The sequence below is a fragment of the Dufourea novaeangliae genome, unplaced genomic scaffold (genome assembly GCF_001272555.1).
Source record: "Dufourea novaeangliae isolate 0120121106 unplaced genomic scaffold, ASM127255v1 scaffold451, whole genome shotgun sequence".
In the NCBI taxonomy this organism is placed as follows: Eukaryota; Metazoa; Arthropoda; class Insecta; order Hymenoptera; family Halictidae; genus Dufourea; species Dufourea novaeangliae.
In genome coordinates, this window is record NW_015374318.1 from 2,976 (window position 1) to 30,578 (window position 27,603).

A 27,603-nucleotide genomic window follows, 5' to 3' on the forward strand; every position below is an offset into this window, starting at 1 on the left:
TACAAAAATTGTTTATGAAACCAGAAATTTAGAGAAATTGATACAATATTCAAGTGTACTTTAAATAATTTGAATAAAATTTGTTATGTGAATTAAAATGAAAATGGTTGCATTAAACGGGTAGTGCCTTGTTTTGTCCAACCGTATGCTTCCCTGTTTTGTTTGACTGTGCAGTTCGGCAGAAAAACACATGGCGTTTTTTGATCAAGTAGGTTATGATAACGTAAATACATATATGTCTGAAACGACAAATAAAAACTGATTGAAATGAACTACTTACGGTTCCTATGTTGTCTGCCTAAAACTCAGTACAAAACTTCAAAAAGTCACAATAACTTCGTTGTAGAAAATCTGAACACATTGTTTTACATGAAATCATTAGCAGCAAGTCCACCATATACAATACATTGTTTTCAATTGTTAACAATATGTTTGGGTGTCAAGTACAAAAGATTTGTACCGTCATCGGTGAGACAGAAGCACCTGTAGAACCTATAGCATTGAGTACTCCATTCTGTCCGACTACCCCGTTTTGTTCAACTCTCTCCTATCTACGTTGTGTCGGCAGACCGACGCAGCGACGAGTATACTCATCAAACACGAAGTGTGTGCAGCTGCTGTCAAATTGAATTAAATTATAAGGAAATAGCACTTGTTTTTTTTTAAATTAATAATTTTATCATTTAAATTTATTTATATTATTTAGACAACTTAAACATTCATAATTTTCTTATTACAAAAAAATTACCCAAGAAAAAGATATAAAAAGAACTCGTCTAGTCAAGTAATTTCAAAAGATTCTAAAATGTTCTAAAAAAGTGGGTTTTGCACTACTTTAGAAGAAAAAAATTGGACTTTCTCCTGCCCCCCTTCCCAGAGGAAAAAAATTACATTACCCCCTTCCCCTGATTGATAACCTGGCTAAGCCCATGGATAAGAATCGCAAGTGAAAAAAATGCTATTAGTCAATTTCTTCCTTTCCTACAATATGTTGCAATCGTCGCAGGGACAGGAAAAACATTAATATGTTGAAACCACCATTTATTTCCCAACAGACTGAAAGCAATTCGACACTTTCCGCGGTAGCGTTAAGCAGGAATACGATGTATTTGCAGCGCAGCTTTTTGCGGATATTCTTAGTTGTCATGGATGATGTAGGTACACCCTTTGAAACATCCGGGTAAAAGCAATTTCGTGGATAACAAATGTCACCGCAGAGTTACGTTTCCTCCTAAATTCAAGCTATCTGAGCGAACTTCAACGGAAGTTCGCAATACTAATTCATGGTTTGCGCTAATTCGACAGCTGCGAAATCATGGTTACTAAACAGTATCGCCGACGTTTTGTTCCTGAAAAGTGTTTGATACACGTGACAGGAGGACAGACTCGTGGCGGCGAGTTCGCGTTGCTAATTTGCAGCGGACGACCGCGACATCGCGCTCATTAAAATGTCTATATGCGATGGTCGCGTTTTTATGGGGATAACTCGGAAGTTTCGCTTTTCGACACGAAACTTTGACGTATTTCATCTAACGAACGCGATTATTATTGCAGTTGGAAGCTCAAGAGGTGATTTACGTAGTAACACATGGATAATGAACGTGTGGGGCAGATCGAATGATCGAAAAATGATTATTTTAAGATCCAATAGTATGAAGAAAAAATATGTTAAATTCGAATTAAAATGATAAAGTTATATAGATAATGATCTAGGTTGTATTCTTAACGATGTTATTCATTTTTAAGATTATTTGTTCATTCAGTATCTTAAATTAAAAGAGGACAGAAGGAAAGATTATTTCTGTATATAAATTGATTCAATGGTATTTAAATTTTATTTTAGGATATCCTTTCAATTTTTGCTCAAAGTAACTTATTTTTTTGTGGAACATCAAACCGAAGGTACATGCAGTTCTTTCGTTGCCTCGAGAAATATTTTCCAATCAACGAGGCAAATAATAACGAAAGAGGAATTGAATTCGTACTGAAATTTATAAGTCGATGTTTTTCATGTTACAACTGAAATGTGTTTGATCGTGTGCATATTTGTATTAAAATAATACGGTTACTAGTCACTGTTACAGTATATTGTAATAAATTCAAGCATTCTCGTTTATAATAATACATACATAAAAACAATATATTACATGCTGTATATAGAAAATTTGTTATACTTCGTGGTAATTATACACAATAGGGGACTCTCGCGATTATCATGAAAAGTAAATCCGAGCGGCGGTTACATGTATGTATAGGGGAAAGTTGTTCAGAATGTTGATCTTGACAATATATTTTAACGTCATCCAAATCGGTGAAGAGTCCCTTATTGTGCATAATTACCTACTTCGCAACCCCGGGTCGATATTGAAGTATTATCTTTGCAAAGGTACATCGTATAATTAATACTTTTTAGACATACTTCGTTTCAGTTAATATAATCCGTATAACACGTAGGAATATTTAAACATATTGAATGTGAATATAATACAAAATGTAAATGTTGGTTTCCGTTTTAAAAATGCAAACAAATAACTTAAGTCGCTAGGGATTAGAGACGACACATTCACCCAAATACAATATTGAATATGAAAGTCTTACGAAGAACCTATTAATCATTTGCAATGAAGCTGTTTATAAAGAAATAAATCATTCAGATTTATAACTAAAACAGGCAAACAAGGTATACATATGTTTTGAATAAAATTAGTAAAACTCATAACAATGAATGGAAAATACCTGGAGCGATGGAGAATATGTAGTAGTATGTACATACATACGTAGGTATGAGAAGAAATACACTGGGTACTAAGAAACTTCTATTACCCATTTGTATAAACCTTTATATTGTCAAGTCATTATTCACAAAGTATGAAGTCATAAAAGAAGGTGGATAAAAGTTTGAAAGCAGGGAAAATATTTTACATTCATTTCGTCATATAGAAGCAGAAGAATCATGTTGACAGGGTAGTCACTATAGATCATTTAGATTACATTAGGGTTACTGGAAAAAAGGAAGGAAGTGAGAAGTATTCGTCAATTAAAAATCGTTTGGTTTGTAAATTACTGGTCTATAAATGTCAAGATGACACCGACCTAGAGTCTGGTTATAATGGTGTACTATGTATAAATTCAGGAACACTATTTGTATCACTGGCCATATAAATGAAAAATAATAATATGTATATAATATAACATTGGATTTTCTCAGGTGCATGCGTAATCGATTTAATTATGTATTTGCAGTACCAATTAAAACTTGAATCTGCCTACAGAACCTAACTAATCTCCCTTTTTTTCTGCATTACTTATATTCTATTAAGCTAAGAAAAACTAATCTTCCTACCCAATGAAATCGATATTTCGAAATAAACCCAATAAAAATACTCGATATTCAACATGTACGTAGGTAAACAAGATCTTTCAGTGATCTAAAAAAAAAGTAACTTCGTCCACAAAAACTAAAAAGTCTCTTGCTCCCTATATTGGCTGCATTCTATCCCTACCTAAACGAAACCAATTTCCATCGAGAAGCAGGTCGATATCTCGAAACAGAACCAAACAAAATAGGTAAACATACTGCAAGTTGGGGTAACTATGACTCACAAGAAAGATGTCCCAACCTGCAGGTCCCGATTTTCTTGAAACTTTCTGGGATTGTAGAGAGCCTCAAATTTATGCAAGGAACAATTTCTATCGGTTGACATTCACTCTGATATTGTGAAATTACCCCTTAAAGTTTAACGAATTTTTCGTTTTTTTTCCATTATATTTTCTTAACCGTAACATATAGGTGTTACGTACGAAGACACTCTCGTGATCTCTTAACCCTATCGGGAGATGGAATGCATCCGGCCGGATTACGTAATTGCCCGCGGAGTGTTATGGCGTGGCCAGATTTTCTTGGAAAACCGTTTCCGTTGAGGAACAGGCGTGTCCCCCACTACTTTTAGACTCGATTTTTGGGATATAAAAAGGGACGCGTCCAGCTCATCCGCGGATCATATTCATATCAGAAGTCTAGCTAGTGAGATCGCGTATTAAAGTCCTTGTCAAGAATTTCTAAAAGTAAGGTAAACTCTGCATAAGAAATCCCCACATTTCTCAGTGCGTGAAAACCGAGAACGTTGGAATTAGCTACCGCGACTACACTTTACAGTACCATTTGTAAAACCTTCACTTTATTGAATATACTTTTATACGTTCATATATTTAGAATTCAGTGTTGTTCATTCCAACCCTAGAATAACATCTAAATTCCCAGCTAGAAGCGAACCCACAAAGGCACACTTTTACCGAAGTGTACCGAATTCTTAAAAGTTACGAGGTCCATACTAACAATCCTAGTGGCTCCCTGAGATGAAATAGGCTCGGGTTCGTCCACGACAACCTATCCCAGTGGCTCCCTGTGATGAAATAGGCACAGGTTCGTCCACGTAACAAACTCTAAAAAACCAAACTCGCCATTTCCTCAGCTCTCGCAGCCGCTTAGCCCTGGCTCGTAACATAGGAAAAAACTTTTAATGGAAATACTGAATGATATTAAAAGACTTATGAAACTGCAAAAGAAAAAAAAATATATACATATGTATGTAGGATTTGGGATTGGCGGTATAGTCGGAAGTAACTAGTGTTTAATATAATAAGAACGTTTAATAGTAAATATAAAGTATGGAAGAATACAAGATGCTACGCGTGTCGTTGCTGGCCGATGACTACTGTCCTGCCTCGTTCGCTCGCTTAAATCGTTCCCAAAAGTTTGACTGTCGGATAGCGACAAACAAGTCGGCTCTCTTTCGGCAACTACAAAGTATTGCGTATCACGTGCTCGTTCCCGAACGCACGCGTCCACGCTCTAACGCTCGCCTACGGTCGATTCCCGATCCTACATGTATAGGTATGAGATACATATATGTATACGTATGTACATGTATAAACAACAAATATATGCGACATACCTATTTTTAATTACTTATTTCACAGATTTATTCAACAAATCAAATTACATTGAATACATATTTTGTATTTTTTTTAACGAATATTTGTATCCGGGATACCCTTTGTATACATTTTTAAGTTTTTCAATATAGCGGGTAAGCCGTGCAAGTAAATTTAATTTACTAAGAGTTTTAAAAGAGCGCACAGAATTGTATCCCGTAAAATAAATTTATTTATTAGCCGTTCATATGGCACATATACCTCAGATATAGAACAAAATGCCACAAGTTTTATAGATGGACTTAAACCTATAATCGCAGATTATGTATTGCTCAACATTTCTTGAGTTGCATTCTGGGCGTACGTTAGCCATTGATGGTACAAAAGCAGTACCAGCCGTTGTTCAATTTATATCTGCAACAACTCATAATTACACCATTCTGTCATAAATATCCGTAAGTCGAAGACTTTTATCTCCTTTATTTATAATATTGAAAGAATATAGCGGAAACTTCGGTCCACAAGTTCAGCGAAGTCTATTTCGACCAAAAAATGTAAACCCTACATTACAGTCATCATCTGGGAAGTTGACAATACTGTTTAACGAGTGGTTCCTAAATGTATATTGACCAAATACCGGACCTCAAAATATTTTATTGCTGGATTCGTGGACCAGTCATTGTCCAGCCGCATTACAGGAAACGTGCCACCTAACAAGGGCATACAAATATCCGCATATGTTGGACATATCTATTTTAAATTCCTTATTTCACATATTTATTCAACAAATCAATGTACATCGAATAAATATTTTGTTGTTTTTAGGGTGGTGTCGGCGTTTTTGTATATGGCCAATTTCATGTCTGTTTTGATTTGGTGGTGCATCGTCTATGATGGAAGTTCTGTGTATATGTATACATGTACATAGTTATATGTATGTATATGTATGTCATATACATATGTATATATATTTTTTTCTTTTGTAGTTTGATAGGTAGGTCTTTTAACATCATTAAATTTTGCGCATTAAAAGTTGTTTCCTATATCTTAGGGTCAACAAAATATACTGAAAAACCTTCATACGTCCTAAACCTAATAGTTAACGGTATATTTATAAAATAATCACTGTATTGAAATCGTTGTATTGAAGTTGAGGGGCATCAGTTCGAGCACCTATATGTAGCTTCTAGATAGTAAGTACGTATTAAAAATTATTTTTTAAATATCTCGTTAACTATTAGGTTTAGGACGTATGACGGTCAATCCATTTTTCCTCATAATTTGATACTCTATCGCTCTATGGTACAAAAAATAGCTCTTTCCGTTAAAACAAATCAAGGTGATCTGGAAATCTCCGAAATGCCTTCACCCACAGAAAAGCACGTACCTTATAAGATATGTCCATTGATGCCATTGAAGTTCCATGCCTCAAAATTTCCATAAAGTGTACCGTTAAGTTATTATTCGAGGTAATCAAGTTAGCTGAAACACCCTGTATACATATATCAATGGATTTGGAATGAAATTTGAACAAGTTGTAAAATTGTAAATAAAAAATTTGTTTGTTATAAACAAATTGTGTTTTGGACAAGTTGTTAGCACCATATTGTTCTGCATAAAAAACCATGACACTCACCCATTAAAAATTTCTTCCTATCTCTTACGGTTAACAAAGCAGTATACTGAAAGAAAGAAAAATTTGGCAAACTTTAAGCAGTAACTTCACCCCTTTAACGCGAGAGTCGGCCGATAAAAAATATTGTTCCTTGCATAACTCGATGCCCTCTACAATCTCACAAAGTTCCAAGAAAATCAGGACCTGCGAGTTGGGAAACCTTCCTTGTCAGTCAAGGTAATTATATTCCGAGTCAGGAAATAATCATTTTTGGTTAGGCAACTCAACAAATTTTTAAATGAAGTTGATTTGTACGTGAAAATGTATTTCACTTAAAAATACCTGCAAAAGAGCTACAAAAGAAAAAATGATCACTTTCTGACTCTGAGACAAAGTTACCTCTGACTGAGTCATAACAACCCCAACTTACGGTAATTATATTTTCGCTGCCCACAACAAATAAATCCCCCAACGTCAATCAAAAGTCTTCTTTCACCGAATTAACAGCATCCCACCCTAAGGGACCCCGAGCCCAATCACCAATGAGTGCAATGCTGTGAAATGAACCCAAGCAGCGCAGGCTCGGCGGTCAATATGAAGGAAGCAGCGGTGTTAAACCCTCAGCCCTTTGGCTGCCACGAAAGGACTCTTCGAATCGAATCTAATCCGCTCTCCCAGTCCGGCAATAAGCGGAACGCTTTGTGCGTAAGCGTGGCGAGGGGCCTAGAGCGCTTCCAATCCGTCGTCGGTGATTCGAGACCGGATTAGGAATGATTTGTCAGGCGGCGGCGAGCTCTAACGTTCTCTTATAAACAGAGAACGAGAGCGAATGTGGGGGGTAGGGGACGCGCGTGATCATCGGCTGTCGGATCTATTCATCTACTCACCGTTGTCGAGGCGCTAGAACTTCTGTGCTGCTTCACGGGAGGACTTCCCTGGGTCACGTGTATGTCGGAGCTTAATTGACGGTTTACGGGAACCGGCTGGTGGTGTTGAACCGTGGGCTCTATGTCGAGGTAGCAATGAGCCTCCAAGTGGCTTTGTGCCCTCCTCTCCTCCAGGACGATCTTCCGTGCGGCGCAGAATATCTTATAGTAGACCTGAAACGTAATGGTTTCTTGGTTTCAATGGGAAGCCATTCGGGTAATTCATAAGGGACCTATGACTTTGTTACCGGGGCTGTTTACTTTGAATGCGTGCGGAGTATTAAGTGTGTCATGGATGTGATTAGAAATTAAAAAGACCTAAAGCCATTGGTGTAACAAGGTAGGAGGTCACAGGAGGGGGGCTAGCCGCCTAGAATGCGGACTGGCCCCCACGTTCAGAAATTATTGAAATGGGCCAAAATACAATTCGCAACACAACTAAGTACAAAAAATACAATAGTATCGTGATTACGTTCAACTATTAAATAAAATTATATTAGAACTAAGCTGTTTAATTTTAACATTGTATTGCAACTAATAATGATGTAGCATCAATTAAAGGACCGGATGCATTAAGGGAACTAGCACTCGAGAATAGAAAAAATATTTTGCAGAACAAAACAGTAAATTGAAGCTTATATAGATTTTAACTATAGGTATCTGTACATAATATACTCTTGCTTTTAATCAGTCTCCAAAATTTGTTCTTTCTGTATTTGTTTTGTTTTTAGGCATTCTACTTATAGCTTTTTATTCTTAGTCTTAGTGTTAAATAAATATGTAAATAATTATTGGAAAATGTATAACTTTATTTTGTGTAACCCAAGTACATGGTATAAAATACATACAGGTGCTGATGGGGAGTGTGATGAGTGAAAGTCAGGGAGTCTGCCCCCCCCCCCGCCCCGCCCCCAGATAAAAATCCTAGTTATGCCAATGTCTAAAGCAGAGGTAAGGTAAATGTCCCAGTGGTTGGACGTTTAAGGCGAAGATTGCGGTTACGAATACTTTTTATATATTAAAATAATATGTATAGATTGGCAAAAAAATACATTCAATCGATAGAGCAGAACTTCTTGGAGACAAGTTGTTATAAGAAAGCGTTCACGTGAAAAAAGGAGTAAAATTTATGAATATCTAAAAGCGTTCATTTGGCCGAGTGATTGGACGGAATTTATGGCATGTCCTAGTGATTAAATTTAGTTGTCCCAGTGTCTGGACATAACATTCAATAAATTATTCATAGCTGATTTTTAATAGTAAAACATGATACTTTTCTTTTATGTTGTAAAAATTCAAATAAAAACATAACTTTAATGACTGTCCAACAGTTGGTTTTTTGTAACAGGAAATCCTCTCTCTCCAAGATAGAAAATCCACTGAACAAGTTTGTCCTCTTCTTCTTTGGTGAGGTACGTTGATGGACCCATTGTGGCAATTGAAGGAATTGTCCCTTTACTTTTAATATAAACTGTGCTTCGAGGCACTTTATATTTGTCATTCGCAATTCTTAATGACATGCCATTTTTAACAGCTTTTACAGCATTATTCACGTCTTGTGAGTAATTTTTTTTACTCACCTTTTCCTTCGGCATCTTAAAAATCTTACTGTTATAAAAAATTTCCGAAACAAAAGAAATAAAATAAAAAGGTGATTTTTAATGAATATTCAGTACGCGAATCGCTTAGGTTATAGTTGTGTCAAAGTAATATATTTATGTATGAAATATGTAAGAAAAACTATGAGCTTCCAAAATTAAATATTGTTATTAATATAAAAAACACAAGAATACCTACTGTAATATAATGAAATAATTTTTTAAGTCATACCCTAACTCTCTGCTCGATGCTGCTCGAATGACTCGACAAGTGTCCAACGACTATGCAATCAGCATTGTCATGTAGCTATAAATAAACTCGGTAATTTCGACATTAAAAGAAAAAGGTTTTATTAAAACAAAGTTGGTATCAATTCTGGAGAAGTTCAAGAAACCTTTACTTAATAGAAACACACGAATTATTTATTACTTACGAGCTTAAGAAATGCGCTGTCAATGTTAACGAAACATTTACGAAGACATTCATGTCGCCTCAAGTTCATGATTGCTAAATGATAATATGTTTTTTAAATAATACATCGCGCTTTTGCGAACATGTTATACGATTTATGATAAGAAATAACTAAGGATAATTATTTTCTCTCCTGAAGTTCGCTATTATTTTTAAAAAATGTAATATTAACAAAAATTCACGATAGTGTCCAATCACTAGGACGTGTCCAACCACTGGGACATTTACCTTAGTAATAACATAAAATATAGGTGAATTGTGAGAAACACAGTCTGTTTTTATCAAATAGAGTACAATCCTGCTCGTAAATATTAGGACACGCGTTGTATGTGAGGAAGACATGACACTTCAGAAGAAACTATACATATACACGTACTTTGCACCAAATTAATGCTTGACGTTATTATAAATACAGTATTTTCCATGTAAACAAATACAATATTTTTACAAGACCTCCAATAGCAATTTATTTTCACGTTTACTTTGTATTCGGTACGTGTCGTAATACTTATGACCAGGAGTGTATGCTGACTTTGACAATGGAGTGTCACACACACAGGGCTTTTCAACCAGGATTTCATTTTTTAATAGGGGCAATTTTGGATGTGGTGACAGATTTGTCATTCTGTTTTTTGACATATGTCAAGTACAAGGTCTATAATTGATTATAATGTCTTCAATTTCAATCGAAAATCGCATAAAAATAATTAAAATCCACTACGAAATGGATCTGTGAAAACTACATATCGCAAAATTTCGGAATCAATGAATTTATCGCGAACGAAATTTCCCGATCGAATAATTTTGCGTAATTCTGCAGTCAATTGGCCGCCTAGATCGTGTGATTTAACGCCGTTAGACTATTTCTTATGAGGCTATGTAAAAGATCAAGTCTATGCAGATAATCTACGATTCATTGAAGTCTTGAAAACCAACATCCGACGCGTAATTGGTGAGATAGAGCCGCAATTATGCGAAAATGTAATCGAAAATTTTGACAAAAGAATCGACTTCCGTAAACGTGGTCGTGGTGGACATTTGTCCGATATTCTGTTTGATTCATAAATTGTAGACTTTCTACATTATATATTAATAACGAAATACAGAACTTTCATCCAAAATGTGTAAAGTACACATTTATTAAAACTTTATTTAAATTTTATTTAAAATTTAAAAACAAAATCCCTGTTGAAAAGTCCTTTACAACAAGACTGGTACCCATCTTTGTGTGTACTGTGACGAGACATAAGTAATTAAAAATATTACATGAAGATTTCATTATTAATATTATATTACGAACAGTACTGAATAAACGAATTATGAATTTGGTGTACGGAAACTTTCTGGAGTCATTACATTTAAAACACTTTAAACAATCATAAATGACCTTGAATGGCCTTCAAAGACCAACATAAATGAATATAAACATACACTGCGTGGCATAACTATAAAACAATCGTAAAATTCTTATGTATTGTGGTTAAAATAAAAAAGAATTAAGTATGCCATGTCCTGAATCGTGTTGAGAAATATTCTTTCTTCAGAAAAGGATAGGTTGTATTCCCGATATAGAAAAAAAAGTGATTGCTTTTTACTTTAAAAACAATATATGAAGATTGAAAATGTTAGGTTAGTTTTATAGTCATGCCATGCAGTGTATAATTCCATTTAAAAGTAAACAAAGGTGCCTTTGAAATTTTAGATCGCACCCTCACTTAAACAAAACTTGTGTCCATCATCAGATATCTCTCGAAACAGAGTAAGTTCTATTTGAAATATTTTTTCGAATAACGACTAGTTCAGGAGACAATTGCGTGTATAGATCAAAATGGGACACCCTGCATAACGAAAATAATCGAAAGACATTCTTTTCGGGGGTTGATCTAAGTAAACTTTCCAGTATATGATGGGGCAATCATTAAAATCGGCGAAATATGTTCGATATCCTCAACGCTGCGTTCCCGATTGATTGGAGGTTTCGCGTTCCGCAAACAAACCCGTCGAAATAATTGGCGGGAACATTGACCATCACCATCCGAAAATAAACAACCACGTGGACCCCTCCTCGCGGCAGCACGAACGTTAACGTGAATTGACATACTAACAGTTAAATAATAGCTATACCGGCTAATCATCTTCGTTGATCGCCGTGCCTCGATTTTATGCTTTTTGCTTTAATTAACGCAATAACCTGTGACAAAACGCGGTATTTTCAAAGGGCGCAGCGACAAATTGGAGATGATTTCTGCGGGGACGAAAATTCGTCGAAAATGTAAATTCCTCTCTTTGAATTATTGTACACTCCTACATGTTATTACCAGGATTTAATAAGAGGAACTTTTAACCAATATTTGTAGAGGGATACAATTTTGTAAAGGTTATTCTAACCAGTTGGTAATGAACGTATATGATAGTGACAAAAGTTTAAAATTAACTTTTGGGAATTAAAAAAAGTAAATGATTCTTTATTATTGATTGGCAGTTATTGTCTGTTTATATTAAATAAGCTTTTACGAATTTTACGATCGTTCACAATGATACGTTTATTGGTCGCGTAACAATTTTTCGAGGTAAACTATAATCCGTTCTGGAATTAATAAAAGTTTTTACTGAGGATATGGCGCAGTGATTATATTATGCACGTTATCAGGGTTGGGTCAGTTTCATAGACACTTGAAGTATATTCGTCTCTCTGCTCACGTTTTTGTTTAATTAACAGGGAGACACCGAAGCATGGAATAATGAATTTTTCTCTTACATATAGAACGCACTGAAAAGAATAATATTATATCGACACGATGGAGAGACATGGTTTCTCTTAAAAAATTGAAATACTGTAGAAATATGATAATTTGGCACCATAGCAATATAGTAATGCTATTTAACTAGAAAAAAAAATATATATATGTATAATAAAATAAGTGTGAAATTTAATTTTTATACAGAGTATAAACCATCAGGTGGTTACCATATAAATGACTATTTTTTGACTTTGCAGTTTTGCAACATTTTTTCTAATTAAAATTTAGCGCCCAAATTTAACATTAAATTTATTCGTATCACGATTTTAACTAAATTTGACAAGTATTGTTTGTTTATTGATGGAAAATATAGGATAGAGGTATTGATAGGGTTAATAAACAATGCGTATGTATAATTTAACTGTTTTTTTATTGAAAAAATGATAAGAAAGTGTTCAATTTACAATAGTATCCGTATAAATTTACTAACAGTTGCCTTACATACTACTTATATGTATATATAAGATTTTACAATACACTATTGACAATTTTTGTATAAATTTGTGACGAAACGTCACACAGACGGTTCGCCGATCCATGCGTGCGACAGAGAACTCCGACACCGCGACGCTCTCGGTCTCTCTTGCGCCGACGAAGAAGGAACACCAACGGAGAGAGTCGACTCCGCTACGGTCTCGTTCTCTCTTGCTCCAACACGCGATTCCAAATTCCGATTCAAAGAAAGAGGGTTAGGAAAGCGTACTCATTAACCGGAGGCACAACAACCTTGGACAGGGGGCATGTTCCTGGCTAGACCACGCCACGGAGTAAGATGGCTCCCGGTAATCATCGCCATTCTGTCCGTTATATTTATCTCGGTGGTATTTTTGTGTTTTTGTTGTCTACCGCTTGAACCTTTCTCCGAGCCTAATAAGTACACTAAATTTCAGAACTGCTAGAATAACGTTCATTTTTCCGAATTTTCCGCAGCTTTACTTCGATCTGGCGGCAGTTTACCCCCCTCCCCCCCCCGCCTAGTTGTCAGCCAATAGTTACACGCTCTTTGCACCATCATATACTATATGTACCGCAATTTTCAGGTTTGCTGAAATGACGTTTTTACGCTAAAAATTTTACCTGTTTGGACGCACGCCCCCGCCATTAGTTCCCCGGATCGACGCGGCAGACCTATGATTTTGTGTTCGGTGTTACCTACGAAGACACTCTCGTGACCTCTTAACCCTATCGGGAGTTGGAATGCATCCGGCCAGATTACGTAATTGCCCACGGGGTGTTACGGCGTGACCAGATTTTCATAGAAAACAGTTTCCGTTGAGGAACAGGCGTGTCCCCCACTACTATTAGATTCGATTTTCGGGGTATAAAAAGGCACGCGTACAGCTCATCCGCGGTTCATAATCATACTAGAAGTCTAGCTAGTGAGATTGGGTATTAAAGTCCCTTTCAAGCATTTTCAAAAGTAAGCTAAAACTCTGTACGACAAAACCCCGCATTTCTCAGTGCGTGGAAACCGAGAACGTTGGAATTAGCTTCCGCGACCACACCTTACAGTAACACTTGTAAAACCTTTACTTATTGAATATACTTTTATATGTTTATATATATTTATAATTCAGTGTTGCTCATTTCAACTCTAGAATAACATCTATATTTCCAGCTAGAAGCGAACCCACAAAGGCACACTTTTACCGAAGAGTACCGAATTTTTAAAAGTTATGAGGTCCATACTAACAATCCTAGTGGTTCCTTGAGATGAAATAGGTTCGAGTTCGTCCACAAAAATCTTTCCTAGTGGCTCCCTGTAATGAAATAGGCACAGGTTCGTCCACATAACAAACTCTAAAAAAACCAAACTCACCATTTCCTCGGGTTTTGCAGCCGCTTAGCCCTGGCTTGTAACATCAGCAATATTAATCCAACCTTTTCAAGTAAGAATTGTGACTACATCCAGTTACGTGGACATCTATGTAGCCAGCTCTTAGATTATTACCCTACCCGTGATTCCCGTACCGTTCAGACAACACCGTCGAATAGTTAGTTAAGATATGCTAAGAGCCGCCGAGCTCACAACCGTGGTCGCCGTACCGTTAAGATGATACCGTCTAATGATTAATGACTTATGTCAAGAGCCGCCGAGCTCACTACCGCGATTTTACGTACCGATAGAAATAGGCCGTTATCCGTTAGTTAAGTGAGGTTAAACGCCACCGAAGCCCACTCCTGCGATTGCCGTACCGTTAAGTTCAGTTAGTTAGGTTAAGAGCCACCGAGCTCACCAATGTGACGTAGCTACTGTTAGGAATATAACCGTAGTCAGTAAGTTATCATTGTAAGTATACCTTAGTGAATAAACAAGTGTATATCCAAATGTAATTCAAGCTTATTCGTTGAAACGATCCTTGGCATACCGACTGAGTCGGCACAATTCCCCTCGCACTGGCGACGTTGTTATGTGGTGAAGGACACTCGTGTTCTTCTTACCATCAACTATATAAAAATGTTATGGTATACACTGTACATCGGAAATTTAGGATGCAGAAGATGTCGTTACTATTGACGTTCGCTCGCGAAGTGGTCCTAGGGCTCGCTAGGACCTCTATATATATATATCCCTGATTTTTCTTAAAAGTTGGTGGGGGCTGGTTGGTGGGAACGCTCGGTTTTGGCGCCGCGTAGGCGACATCCTGGAATATACCACTTTTTGGAATCTGCACCCTTATCGGCAGTGGCGACGGCTAGTCGGAGCCTAGAGTGGTCACTTGGCATCCTAGGTTCGGCGGTGCCCTTCATCTATGGTGGCAACGGCTAGTCGGAGCCTAAGTGGTCACCTGGGATCCTAGGTTCGGCGGTGCTCCTCGTCTACGGTGGCGACGATGCTTATCCGTAGTGGCGATTCCTAGGTGGTGGGAAAGTGTCGGTGTCTAGGCGGCCGCTTTACAACGTACGTCACAAATTCAATAAAGATAGCCTTAAATATTATTTAGACTTATAAAATAGTGTAACTTGTCCATCATAAACAATTCCCTCTTCTATAACTTGCGAATCTTCCTGACTATCTTCAAAGCTTCATAATATTTTCGTAAGTTTATACTATACGAATAGTGTATATTATACGAATTTGGAGAGGAAGAATCGTAGAGAGCCCGGGTGGCTTACAATGAGCTCAAGTTGAATTGAATGTACTACATGTAATTAATTGTAATTCCTAAATTCATCGTTCTCATAACGGACAAGAAAATATCTGCTTTTTGCACGATCGGTATTTCGGAACACGTTACACGAAGTTCGATAAGATGTTAAGTCTATTCTATATCTCGTATGTGGGCATGGTCATAATCGCAACTATACGTGCCGGATTATCAGAATTCTAGTGTCATATCGAATAACCTTTTCTCACTATCTACATACAATCTAATATTCTGCTGAAAAATTGTACTTAAAATAATTCGCATGTTTCGAAACGTAAGTTTCATATTAGTTTCATATATTATTGTTTTAACTTAACAATAACAAAGTAATTTCACCATTCTAAACATATTCACGCTTCTCTCATTTTTTCTTATAAAAACGGCATTAAGTAAATTTTCATTTCCTTTACTGAATATTTTTATAGGAAAGTATTTTTCGACATTGCTTTCTATTTTTAAAAATTTCAAGTATAAATATTTCTTTACTTTAATTATACCAAAAAATTTGGTCAAATAATGTGGAATATTGTAAAAGTTCTTCAGATATTTTTAGTTACACTGCTGAAATGAATAGTTGTATGTAAAAATCTCAAGTATAACCCCTGCAAAAATTCTGTACGTAGTTATTTATCCGATTTAAATTTAGTCGACGTTATACTCATCGTAGTCGATACCTTATGAACGACCCACTTGGTAACGTAATACACTTCCTAACTCATTAATCAGGCTTGACTAGATTAAGATAACTAACTTCGTTGTCGGCCAATATATTATTAAATTTCGATGGTCCGATAATAAGTTTACGGTGTCAGCGTCTCCATTAATTCAATGAAGCTTAACAATTCGTGACGCTGTTCCGCGGCAAGTACTTTGGACTTTCAAGACCGGTTCTTAAAGCTAATTGTCCATACTACTTTAGGATGAAACTTCGTATTGTGTCAAAGTTTTGGTCACATGTGTATAGGCTAGAATTACGACGAGAAATTTCGAAACGAACAGAGCTTCATACGTTTTTTGTATTTTAAGCTTCGTTTAAAGATGTTAACGACTTGCAACTTATGGCGTATTGAGTATACAATATTTCATATGTTACAGTATTATATGCATACAGATGTTGAAAAAGTTGCCACATAATAAATAGAATAAGTTGAATTGAAAAATTTGTTGTCGTGTATATAGCAAATGATTAACTGTAGTTTCCATTATGAAATATTTAATGTTGATATGTGATTGTAATTTGCTCTTATTATGTTATATTTTCTCGGTATTGCATTTTTTTGCTTTTCCTTCTTCACGTTGTTACTGTTAGACATCAAACTTTATCGATTTACAGTACACAGATATATTTGAGTTCGCGATATGCAATAAGCTATAAAATATTAATAATAATGTAAAAAGATTCTATCCTATTTGCGACTATTTTCTGTATAATTTCAACCCTTCAAAATACTCTTAAAGAATAATGTATTCGGCTTTCTTAAAATTAATGTAACAATTATTATCAGACAGTATACCGATTTGGAATATGAATTAGAGATATACATAGTCAATTTACTTAGAACACTAGTATTACCAAACCCGTAAAAATGACGGATTACAGATTTACTATTTTACCATTACTGAAATTATAATGATCCTTTTGACGGAATTTATGTTGGTTTTTAATTTTTACTACAGATTTTATTTTATAGTATATTATGCTAGATTTTCTTATACAGGGTGGTCCACGCAACCTCTTCACCCTCAATAACTTCTAAAGTATGCATTGTATGAAAAAATTTTTATAGAACAGTTGTATGGTTTGGAGGGATACATTAGCCAGTGGAGGCGTTTCGGAAACTTTAAGGTCAACTTTGTTTCTTTAAATGGAATGCTATATTCTTTATGCCAAAATATCGTAGAGTGTTAAATTTTGAGTAAAAAAGTACTCATCTTTATTAGCCGTAAACCTAATAACTAAAGAATAATGTCGCTTTGTTCATTGAAAATGGTCTGTGCGTAATATCAAGTTGGAGATTCAATACCAGTAAAGATTTCCGTAAAACCGCGGAGTTTGCGTGACAATGTTTATCAACATGACCAATTCTGCGTATGGAATCGTAATCGCCTATTCTGTCCGTGATTCAGTATTGAAGTTATCATCAGTGTTTATACGTGACTATCTCAGTAAGATAAAAGTAAAAAGGAATTTTAGTAATTGTGACAAAGTGGATATATTTTTAGTTTTTGGTGAGTGCCGTAGAAATGCAACAAGAGCTATAGCTAGGTATGTATGCCGAAATATATCCTGAACAAAATCATTCATGTCGATTGATATTCGAGATACATCGCTTCGAAAAAGCGGAAGTTTTAACGTTACCAAAGTAACGAAACCAAAACCGCTACCTGCGAAGAAAATACTATTGCGGTCCTAGCAGCGGTGTGGCGGCCTTAGGACTGCCACCACGTCCTTGTTTCTTTCCATTTCGTTTTAGCGTTTCTCACGGTCTCGTGCGAGTCTGGTTATTGTCATGCACATTTGGTAACCAGGTTCGGGCGAGACCCGGGGTTCTTACTCCTACATCCACTTTCATCGAGGGTCCTTGGGTTTTCCAAAAAGTCCTTCTTTGTTCAGCTTTTCTACGACGATTCTTTCTCTCTGTTTCGACTTTAACTTCCTGCTTACAGCGTCGTGAAGGTCTAGTGCCCGTGCACATTTGGTGACCAGCTTGTGTGGTCCTTATTGTACGCTGATTTCTCTTTTTACTCTCGAAACTTTCTCCAAGTTTCCCGGCATTTTCGGGTTCCTCCCCTACGTCGTCTGTTTTTCTCTTTACTCCATCTATCCTTTTTCTTTTCGCCCTTCTTAAGCTAGCGCGTAACGACGGAGGAGGTCAGTCTGGCTGTATCGAAGTACTGAACGGAACTTCGTCGCGCGCGCAAAGATCTTGTACAGATAGACGAATAAATTGAGTGTCATTTAAACGTGTGTATTACTGCTGTACTCCCGTACCCCACAGCGGTAACAGAAAATGCTCGTATCAGTACATGACAGATTTCACGAGGTTCTGGTATTATCAAAACAAGTGTGCTTCGAATTCTTCATAATGAAAATAACAAGCGCAACGCGTAACCGCGTAACGCTACCACGGGAGCGCAGTCAGCAGACGCGCGCTCTGATTGGTCTGGATTTTTCATTAATATCTCGTTAACAAAGCCTCGGAGAAGTTTGTCGCTAAGGAAAAAGTTGTTTCACATCACCCCAGGAATCTCCTATTTCAAGCACTTATACCTATTTCGAAGACACCCTGTATAATACATTTCACCAATCGTACAATTACCTAACAAAAGAATCGTTGAACAACTTACCTGGATCATGACGAAAAGAGGCGCATAGAAGCTCAGCAGCGTTGCGTAGATCTGATAAAAGAAATTTTGACAGACAACGCAGTGGGACGGTCCGGTTTCTGAGTACGTGTGCTCGTTTCCCATAATCAGCAAAGGCGGCAGACTAATACAGGCTGCTCCTAACCAAACCAGACTGACGTAGATGATCATCCGCCGCGGTGTCCTTTTCACTCCGTATTTCAGAGGCTTCGTTATCGCACAGAATCTGCGTCAGAAACGGTGGATTTATACAGGGGCGACTAACAAAATACGAATTCGCGACTGATTAAATAGAACCGGTCTGTTCCCCGTGTGCGTCGTGTCGAACGACGACAGCGAAGATTCTGTTTTCCTTCTTCCTGCTCGTCTCCTTTATGTACTCTAACTTTTGGCGAAGACGTGCTACCCTCGTTGAGTGGACCGAATTGTGTCGAGTGTAGAATAAATATACCGCGTTATTTCATCAAGTTACGCACATAAATATACTCGGTTTATACGGATACTGTGGTCACGTTTTCTTATGTAATTGAAAATAAGCATCGTGGTCTTGTAGTATTTATAGGATCATACAAAATAGATGATGCGACTCATCCTACCAAAATATGTGGAAAATTTTTCAAAAGAATGGTTTCTTTGCAATAGGGACCACGAAGCAAGCAAAATATCTACGATCATTTATTGAAAATGCCAAAGTTAAATGCAAAATGAAACCGAGTAAAACTTCCTTCGATGGGAAGACAAATATTTGTGGGCGGTAGTGTACACGGTAGTTCACCTAACTTGACCACCTTAAATATATCGCTTATTTTGTATGATTGGAAAAATATCAGGGGAGAAAAATATTCTGTTCGAAGGCGCCAATACGGTGATGGGCCGAATTTTTTTCTCAAGGTCATTTTTTTTTTTTTCGAGATTTCAAGGTCATCGAATTTTTTTTAAATGGGACTACATATTTTCACTACAACACTCTTATAGCATATAAAAATACAAATCCAACGAGGTGCAATATGTTGACCTTCACGTGACCTTTAGCGAAAACATCATGAAATGTTTGTCAGTAAGCTCAGTACGCGTTCGGGGACGGTAAATGAAGGAATTTCAATTTCATTGGAACAGTGTACCGTGTAATTGTCCCTTGTGCTTGTAAACAGACATTCGTATTCTCCTTTCATCGGCTGAAGTATGTTTACAAGCATTATTATCAAAGTAAATCTTAGGGTTAAGGTAAGCCACTTGATTTCTTTCTGTGGGGACACCTAAAAAGTAAAGTTTACAATGATGTTCCCACAACAGCAGAAAACATGCGACAAAGGGTTCTACATGAATGTAGATCAATTACTGCAGAGCAACTTAAAAATGTACAGCAAGAATTAATTTACCGCCTCCAAAAATGTATCCAGGTTCATGGTGCACATTTTGAACACCTTCTAAAATACAGATTTAACTAAAAACTGTTGCAATGAAATTGAAATTCGTTCATTTACCGTCCCCGAACGCGTATTGAGCTTACTGACAAACATTTCATGATTTTTTCGCTAAAGGTCACGTGAAGGTCAACATATTGCACCTCGTTGGATTTTTTTTTTATATGCTATAAGAGTGTTGTAGTGAAAATATGTAGTCCCATCTAAAAAAAATTCGATGACCTTGAAATCTCGAAAAAAATGACCTTGAGAAAAAAATTCGGCCCATCACCGTATTGGCGCCTTCGAACAGAATATTTTTCTCCCCTGATATTTTTTCTATCATACAAAATAAGCGATATATTTAAGGTGGTCAAGTTAGGTGAAATACCCTGTATATTGTAATCATGTTTATTGACGCAGAATCTTCGTTGGATTAACTTCTGTCGTCTTTAAATATGTATGTCTCTGTAGCTGTTTAGATTTGAAAGAACACCTGGCTAACAGGTTAATTACAAGTTGCAGTTAATTTATGTACTGACTGTTCATAAATATTAGGACACTTGGTCTGTAGAAGAAAAATTAATATTTCATAAATATCTTATACTTTGGATTACGTTTCTTATTTTATGTTAGCATAAATGTAAGCCCAAATAATACTTATTTTCGACCTTCAATAACTTCGTATGGCCTTATCACTAGACTACGAATGTTCATATATTTACAGCGTATTCTGACATAAAGATCTTAATAAAATAAAAATGTTTGTAACGTTTAACGCTATTTACAATTTATGCAAAGTCTACCATACTCAAACCCCTAGTACAGAATACAAAACTCTGTCCAATTTTAATTTTTATGTACCTACTACTAGTCTATAAAATTGTGAATTTGCATAAACTTCCGCAGTCTTTTACGCCTTACGTACAGACCTACGATATGTGGGTATCACCAATCGATTCCTGAGAAAATTTTTTATCAAGAACATTTTGCAGTCTACTTTGCTTCGGATTTTATACGTGTATGAAATATCCTTAACATTGTCTAGAAGTCAGTATACTGAAAAGTATAAGAAAGTTTAATAAAAGGTGCATTTTATTTTGACTTGGATTAACCCCTTAGTAAGGTGAATAATATTAATCCATAGTAGGCACACTGGTGCTACTTCGCACCAGCAACAATTTTAAGTGTTGAGTATTTTCGAAACCTTACTCTCTTTAATTAACATTTATGAAAAACATAAAACTTTTTACGAAATGTGTGTATCACCGATCGATTCCTGAGGAAATTTTCTATCAAAAAAGTACGTTTTATTCAAATAATGCTACTTATTTCTAGAAGCTGTGAGACAACAAAGTTTGAAAATCCCGATTCCCACCACTGTGCCTACAGTGGGTGTTGGAATTAACTGTGCCTATCACGGGCTAACCTTACAATATTAATATTATAAGATAAACCGAAACAAGGTAAGTGAATTTCTGTTGGACCCCAATTTCTGTCAATGCACTCACAAAAATCTATACATAAACATCCTTATCACATTTACTTCATACTCAATAAGTGTCCTAATATTCACTAAATTTTTATTACAAACTTTTGACCGATAGCACGTACGAACAAATGAACTTGGTAACGCAATTTTCGTGTGAAGGAACTATCTGTTCCATTCACTACGATCGAATAATTTCCAAAGTAAACGAGTCATCTGTCGGATAGTCTAGTTTCGCATTAAACTTGTGGTACCACGATACCACTCACCGATCGACGGAGATCATGCAGAGGTTCAGGATGCTGGCCGTGCAACTGAGCACGTCGAAGCTAACCCAAAGGTCGCACATAATTGCGCCGAAGGACCAATTACCGGAGATCTCGTAGAGCAATGCCATCGGCATTACCAGAAGAGCGACGCAGAGATCGCTAACTGCCAGGCTCACCAGCAGGTAGTTGCAGGGCCTACGTAGCTTCCTAACGAGAAACACGGCGACGCAGACCAGAATGTTGCCGATCACTGTTCCGACGATTATGATACCGAGCACCAGGGCGATCAGTATTGCCTGAAAAACGAAGTACAAATAACTGAAAATGATTCCGACGTCGACAATGTTTCATTCGTTATAGTCATTACAAATTATAGCGAAAGTTAGACTATGGATTTTAAATTAGGCTAATGCATAATAAACGAAGAATCCAAAGGAAAAAAGATCATAATTACAGAATGTAAAATTTTGAGTATTTGAAAAACAAACTTTTTGAACTGCCCCTCACTATGCACGATCAAAAATTCAATATTCTTCCTGTATATAATCTGTTTCTGAATTTTTTTAAGAACATTAAACGTTCATGAAAAAAGTGACATTTGGTTTTATAGTCCAAGCTTTGATCTATCGAGTTGAACTCTGATCATTCATCCATTGGAGAATTGTGATGTTGATCTTTTATTCCTAAATCCAAAATTTTTTGGCTTTTAATTGTTCTGATCTATGCACGTTTTTTTTTCATTTATTATAGTACAGTTCGATCGCTTTCCCTAAGCTGTAACACATGATGCTAAAAACGCAATTTCGATTTAGAATGCGCTATTATGGTTTTTCCCCTGTATTCTTCAAATATCTTTTTTCAAGTAGCTCCATTTCAGCCATTTTAACACTAGGTTTACGGGACGCTTCATTTTGACGCATTTCGAATGCCTTCTAATATCGAAACTCTCTATGCAGTACACCCATCTCTACAGATACGCGACAATTTGATGCTATCGTAAATTCAGTATTAAAAAAAAATAAATTGTTTTTCAAAGAAAATGTGCATTTCGTTGACGCGTGTCCGTACAAATAGGAGTATAAGAAATGTCCGTAAACCTAGTGTGAATATCGTTGAACATGGTATCAAGACACTTATCCGGAAGAGTGTATTGATTCAGGTGGATCTTATTATTCGAATAATAGTTAAATATTAGATGTTCACAAAAGTTGTGGCTGATTTTCTGTATGCAAATCTTAATATGGAAGAATTTCCTACTCGAAATAGTTCAACTCACTTTTTATAATTGTTCACTATGTACCTGGCAAAAGTTGAATTTTCTATTGATAAACTAAAATGGAAGTGAAATACTAACATATTGGCGATGGCCATTACTTCGGCATACACCTAATACGTAAATAGTATTAAATATTGAAACCTCTATTTTACTATGTTTTGTAAGTTAGGAGATGCTGTTAACTGGTACACACAATTTGCAAAGAAACATACAAAATTTGCAAAGCCATATACAGAACTTATTTTGACGAAAATAGGGAACTACACATTTTCGCAATAAGGGTATATGTATAGGAGAGGTATATGTGATAACATATTTAATATGAGAATGATGTAGCAAATATTTCTATTAGTGTAGATTGATTAATGTACACTGATGTAACTCAAAGTGGTCACGCTAATGGCTGTCACCTTGATTCGGCATTAAATAAATAAATTAAAATGAAACTACTAAGACATTCTATTCTTCTCTTAAAAGTAGAGTCGAAATGCACGTTGTGCCATTGGTAGTAGATACGTGGGTTCATCGTTGTTTACAGCGGTACAGCGTACAGCGTTCACGGGAAAAAGGTACGGAGGAAAACGATTTCAAGTTTTCCTAAAGTGATGGATGGTTGCTTCGTCACGACAGCGCGGCCTCAACTTGTAGAGCCCCTTTCACTCAAGAGTTTATTGTTGAGAAGGAAATTCCTATAGTACTTCATTCTTTCTATTTCCCTGATCTTACAGAACCTCCGCGTTATACTTTCTCATTCCTTGGAACGAACATGCTGATAATAGAGGCGAAATTCGTCGAGGGTAACGCAATTAAAGTGAGTGTGACAGAAGAGTTCGTTTGCATTCTGCCAAGCTGAAAATTCTGGTTTCTTTGAAACTGTGCCAGTTTATTGAGGACCATCGTAAAACTGTCTGACCATTTTTGCTTCGTACTACTTTCTGATTCCTCAGAGTGAGAACACCATTAAAAATTTAATGTGTATGTATTTCATACGTTGGTGTGTACCTTGAAGAGTGTAAAATATTTAATATAAAACATTGTTGTTACAAAAATTTAATAAATGAGAATTTTATTTTTAGTTTATCAAGAGTATTACATAGTCGAGAGAAATTTTTTATGTTTTAGGATAAAAGTTACGATGATATCTGAAATATTTTTTTAAGGATAGAACTATGCTCCGGTCTTATGAAATTTTTGGAAAATAAATTGTTACAAATTTTGTCCACAAAATATAAGTTTGTTTATCCCGTCACAATGAAATTCTGGAGTTTGGTTTATAACTAAATATATAGAATTTGGTCGTTAACAATTATTTCTATTGGCAATCATGTGAATTTATATACATATTGGACACAATATAGTATTAGGCGCTTCCACAATAACGTGATATAAATTGATAAAAAGAACATAACAGATCATACTGTACCATCATCTGTGTTTATTACTTACAGAAAGAGTGAATAATAGTCAGACGTGTCAATCAATCATATTATTAGGTTAGTAGAAAATAAATGGTCGTTAGAATACGTTACGGTTACTGTTGTTCTTACTCTCATTACAGAATACTTAGAATTTTATAGTATGATGACAATTAGAGATTTTAAAATTAAAAGGAATAATAGTGCATGCCATTTTAATCAATCTGTGCGAACTATTGGAATTATAACACTAAAGACATGTTTTTTATTTCCACAAACCTTAAAGTGGTTGCATAAACATCGGAGATGTTTTTCTCCAGGATAATATATTTTTCTTCTAGTAATTATCAGATCTGATTTTATATTTTTGACTGATAGCGTATCAAGTGGATAGATTTACCGCACCATTCTTGTTATGTGCTTGTAACGTACATTGAGGTGAAGAAGGACAGAAATATGTCACGCAAATCGTCCGACTATTTTAATTGCGAGTTGGCAATTGTCAGCGTGTATTATGTTTTTCCAGAATTCCTGTTTCGTATTCAAGGATGATTCTCTGACGCGTTTACAGAGACCACTCCTAGTTTCGATAAAAACACGTTTCGATTGAATTAAAGACAAGTGTCTCTTTTCCTTCTATCGTTGCGAACATTAATAATTCCATTTCGTTCGGAATTTTGTTTGTTTGTTGCTTGTTTGGAAAAATATTTCGACACTTCTTTCATCTGAAAGTATTTACAGAAAATTCATTGATTTAGAAACGTTAACAGTTCTTTAATTCGACTTGAAAAAATGAGCTGGTTTTTTTAAGTGGTGTAAGTACAGTCTTGCAAACACTAAACTTTTGTTTTGTAACCCCTGATGGTTCCTTGCAATTTGTCCTATAGGATATTCGGCGGGTTGGCTTAGTTGTTAAGGATAGCATGCGGGTGCTATTCTCAGTGGAGTACCACTGTTTCAGATTGTTTGTATTTGAACTTGCGTGACTATGTAGGTCCTGCGGTTGTTTTTTCTTCAGTCTTCTAATGGTGCTGTCGGTGTATAGAGTATTGGCTAGCGGGTTTGGACGGTTTGTAGTTCTCAGTTTGTATCTGTCGGATAATCGCTATATTTCCGCCTTTACTGTGGGGATTTGTAGGTCTTTCCGTAGTTCTTAATTTTTTATGTACCATGGTGCGTCGACTATTGTTCGTAGTATGACTGATTGCATGACTTCCATTTTGTTGATGTGGCTTTTGGCTGCTGTACCTCATAGTTAAATGCTGTACGTCCATATCGGTTTTATTATGACTTTATAGATCTGTAACTTGTTTTCTGTGCTTAGTTTCGAGCATCGGTTGGTTAACCAGAACATGTTTTTTCTTATAATTTTAATCTGTTGTATTTGTTTGTTTATGTGTTGTTTCCAAGTTAATTTTGTATCTGGTTGAAATCACAGGTATTTGACCACTTTTGTTTGTGGTACTTCATTGTTGTGTAGTGTGATTTTTGGAGTATTTCCTTTACGGATGGTAAAAGTAATATGGTTACATTTGTTGTAGTTTACCTTTATTCTCCGGTCTACCAACCATTTTTCCAGATGATTTATGTGGTTTCGTAGGATTTTAACTGCTTCCTGTGAGTCTTCATGTCTTGCTATTATTCCGATGTCGTCTGCAAATGTATATGCTGTGCTGTTTGGGGTTGTTGGGATACCTGCTGTGTGCAAAGTGTGGAGTATTGGACCTAATACACTTCCTTGTGGTACTCCGGCGTTTATTACTTGTATGGCTGAGCACGTCTTTTATTTTTATGTAGAATGTTCTGTTGTTAACGTACGATTTTAATAATTGGTAGATTGCGTCTGAGAAATGTTGTTTTATAATTTTCAGTAAGCCTTCCCACAAAACCTTATCGAACGCTTTTTCTATATCCAAGAATAGGCATGTGCAGTATTTCCGATTCTTCAAGGCAGTCGTGAGTTTGTTGATTATTCTGTGGGCTTGTTCGGTTGTAGCATGCTTTTCTCTGAAGCCAAATTGGTGATTTGGTATTAGTTGCTTGGTATTGATTATGTTCTTGATTCTGGTTAGAAGTATTTTTTCTAGCATTTTGGACAATATTGGTAAGAGAGAAATGGGTCTATATGAGGAAGGTTCGTCAATGCTTTCGTTTGGTTTAAACAGCATTATTATTTCAGCCACTTTCCATGTGCTCGGGAAGTACTGAATTCTGAATACGGCGTTGAATATTATGGTGATCATTCTGATGGCCTTGTCTGGGAGGTTTTTGATTATTTTTTCGCTGATTAGATCAAAGCCCGGAGTTTTGTTAATTTTCATTGTTCAGATCAATCGTTTTTTTCTTTTTTTGTAGTTCTGTGTATAGTGCTGTTTTGTTCTTCGTCGTCAATGATGTCGTTTGTTGTTGTTGTTGTTACTCCTATTGTCATGATGTTTAGTTGGAAGGTTTCGTGTAGATGTTCTGCGAACGTAGAGGCTAGGAAGTCCTTGTCCAGGAACCGTTCGTTTTTCTTATTGCTGGTGTCGGCACTATTGGTGTTTTTAGTCTTCTTGTTGTCTTCCAAGTAAATGGTTTGTATCTTCTATTGGTGTCAAATTTGAGAGGTATTTGCTAAATTCTTTATTGCAGTGCTCCTGTAGGATTTTTTTTACTTTTTTTGGTAAGTGCATTCAGTTGTCTTTTGTTTTCTTTTGTTTTGCTTTGTTGCCATTGTGATTTTGCTTTTCTCTTTTGTTTTATCTTTTGTAGTATATGATCCGGATATGTTAGGCCAGTTTTGTTGTTATCGGTGGCGATGGTGGACGACCAAGCTGCATCTTGGATTGTTCGTGTTAGGTAGTCTACTGAGAGAGAGAGCGTCGACCATTAGGGAGGGGCGAGACCTGC

At 36.1% G+C, this 27,603-nt stretch overlaps 1 protein-coding gene across 1 annotated transcript; it reads right to left on the reverse strand.

Annotated features, from left to right (window-relative positions):
* Window positions 1-7,437: 7,437 nt before the first annotated feature.
* LOC107192862 (5-hydroxytryptamine receptor 1-like) lies at window positions 7,438-25,988 on the reverse strand (the record flags this gene model as incomplete). The annotated part of the gene is made up of 4 exons (XM_015582208.1): window positions 25,884-25,988; window positions 22,024-22,319; window positions 18,845-19,088; window positions 7,438-7,650 (listed from the first exon to the last, which is right to left on the reverse strand). Coding segments are annotated over exons 1-4 (858 nt in total), but the record flags the coding sequence as incomplete, so codon positions are not given.
* Between the last annotated feature and the right edge of the window lie 1,615 nt (window positions 25,989-27,603).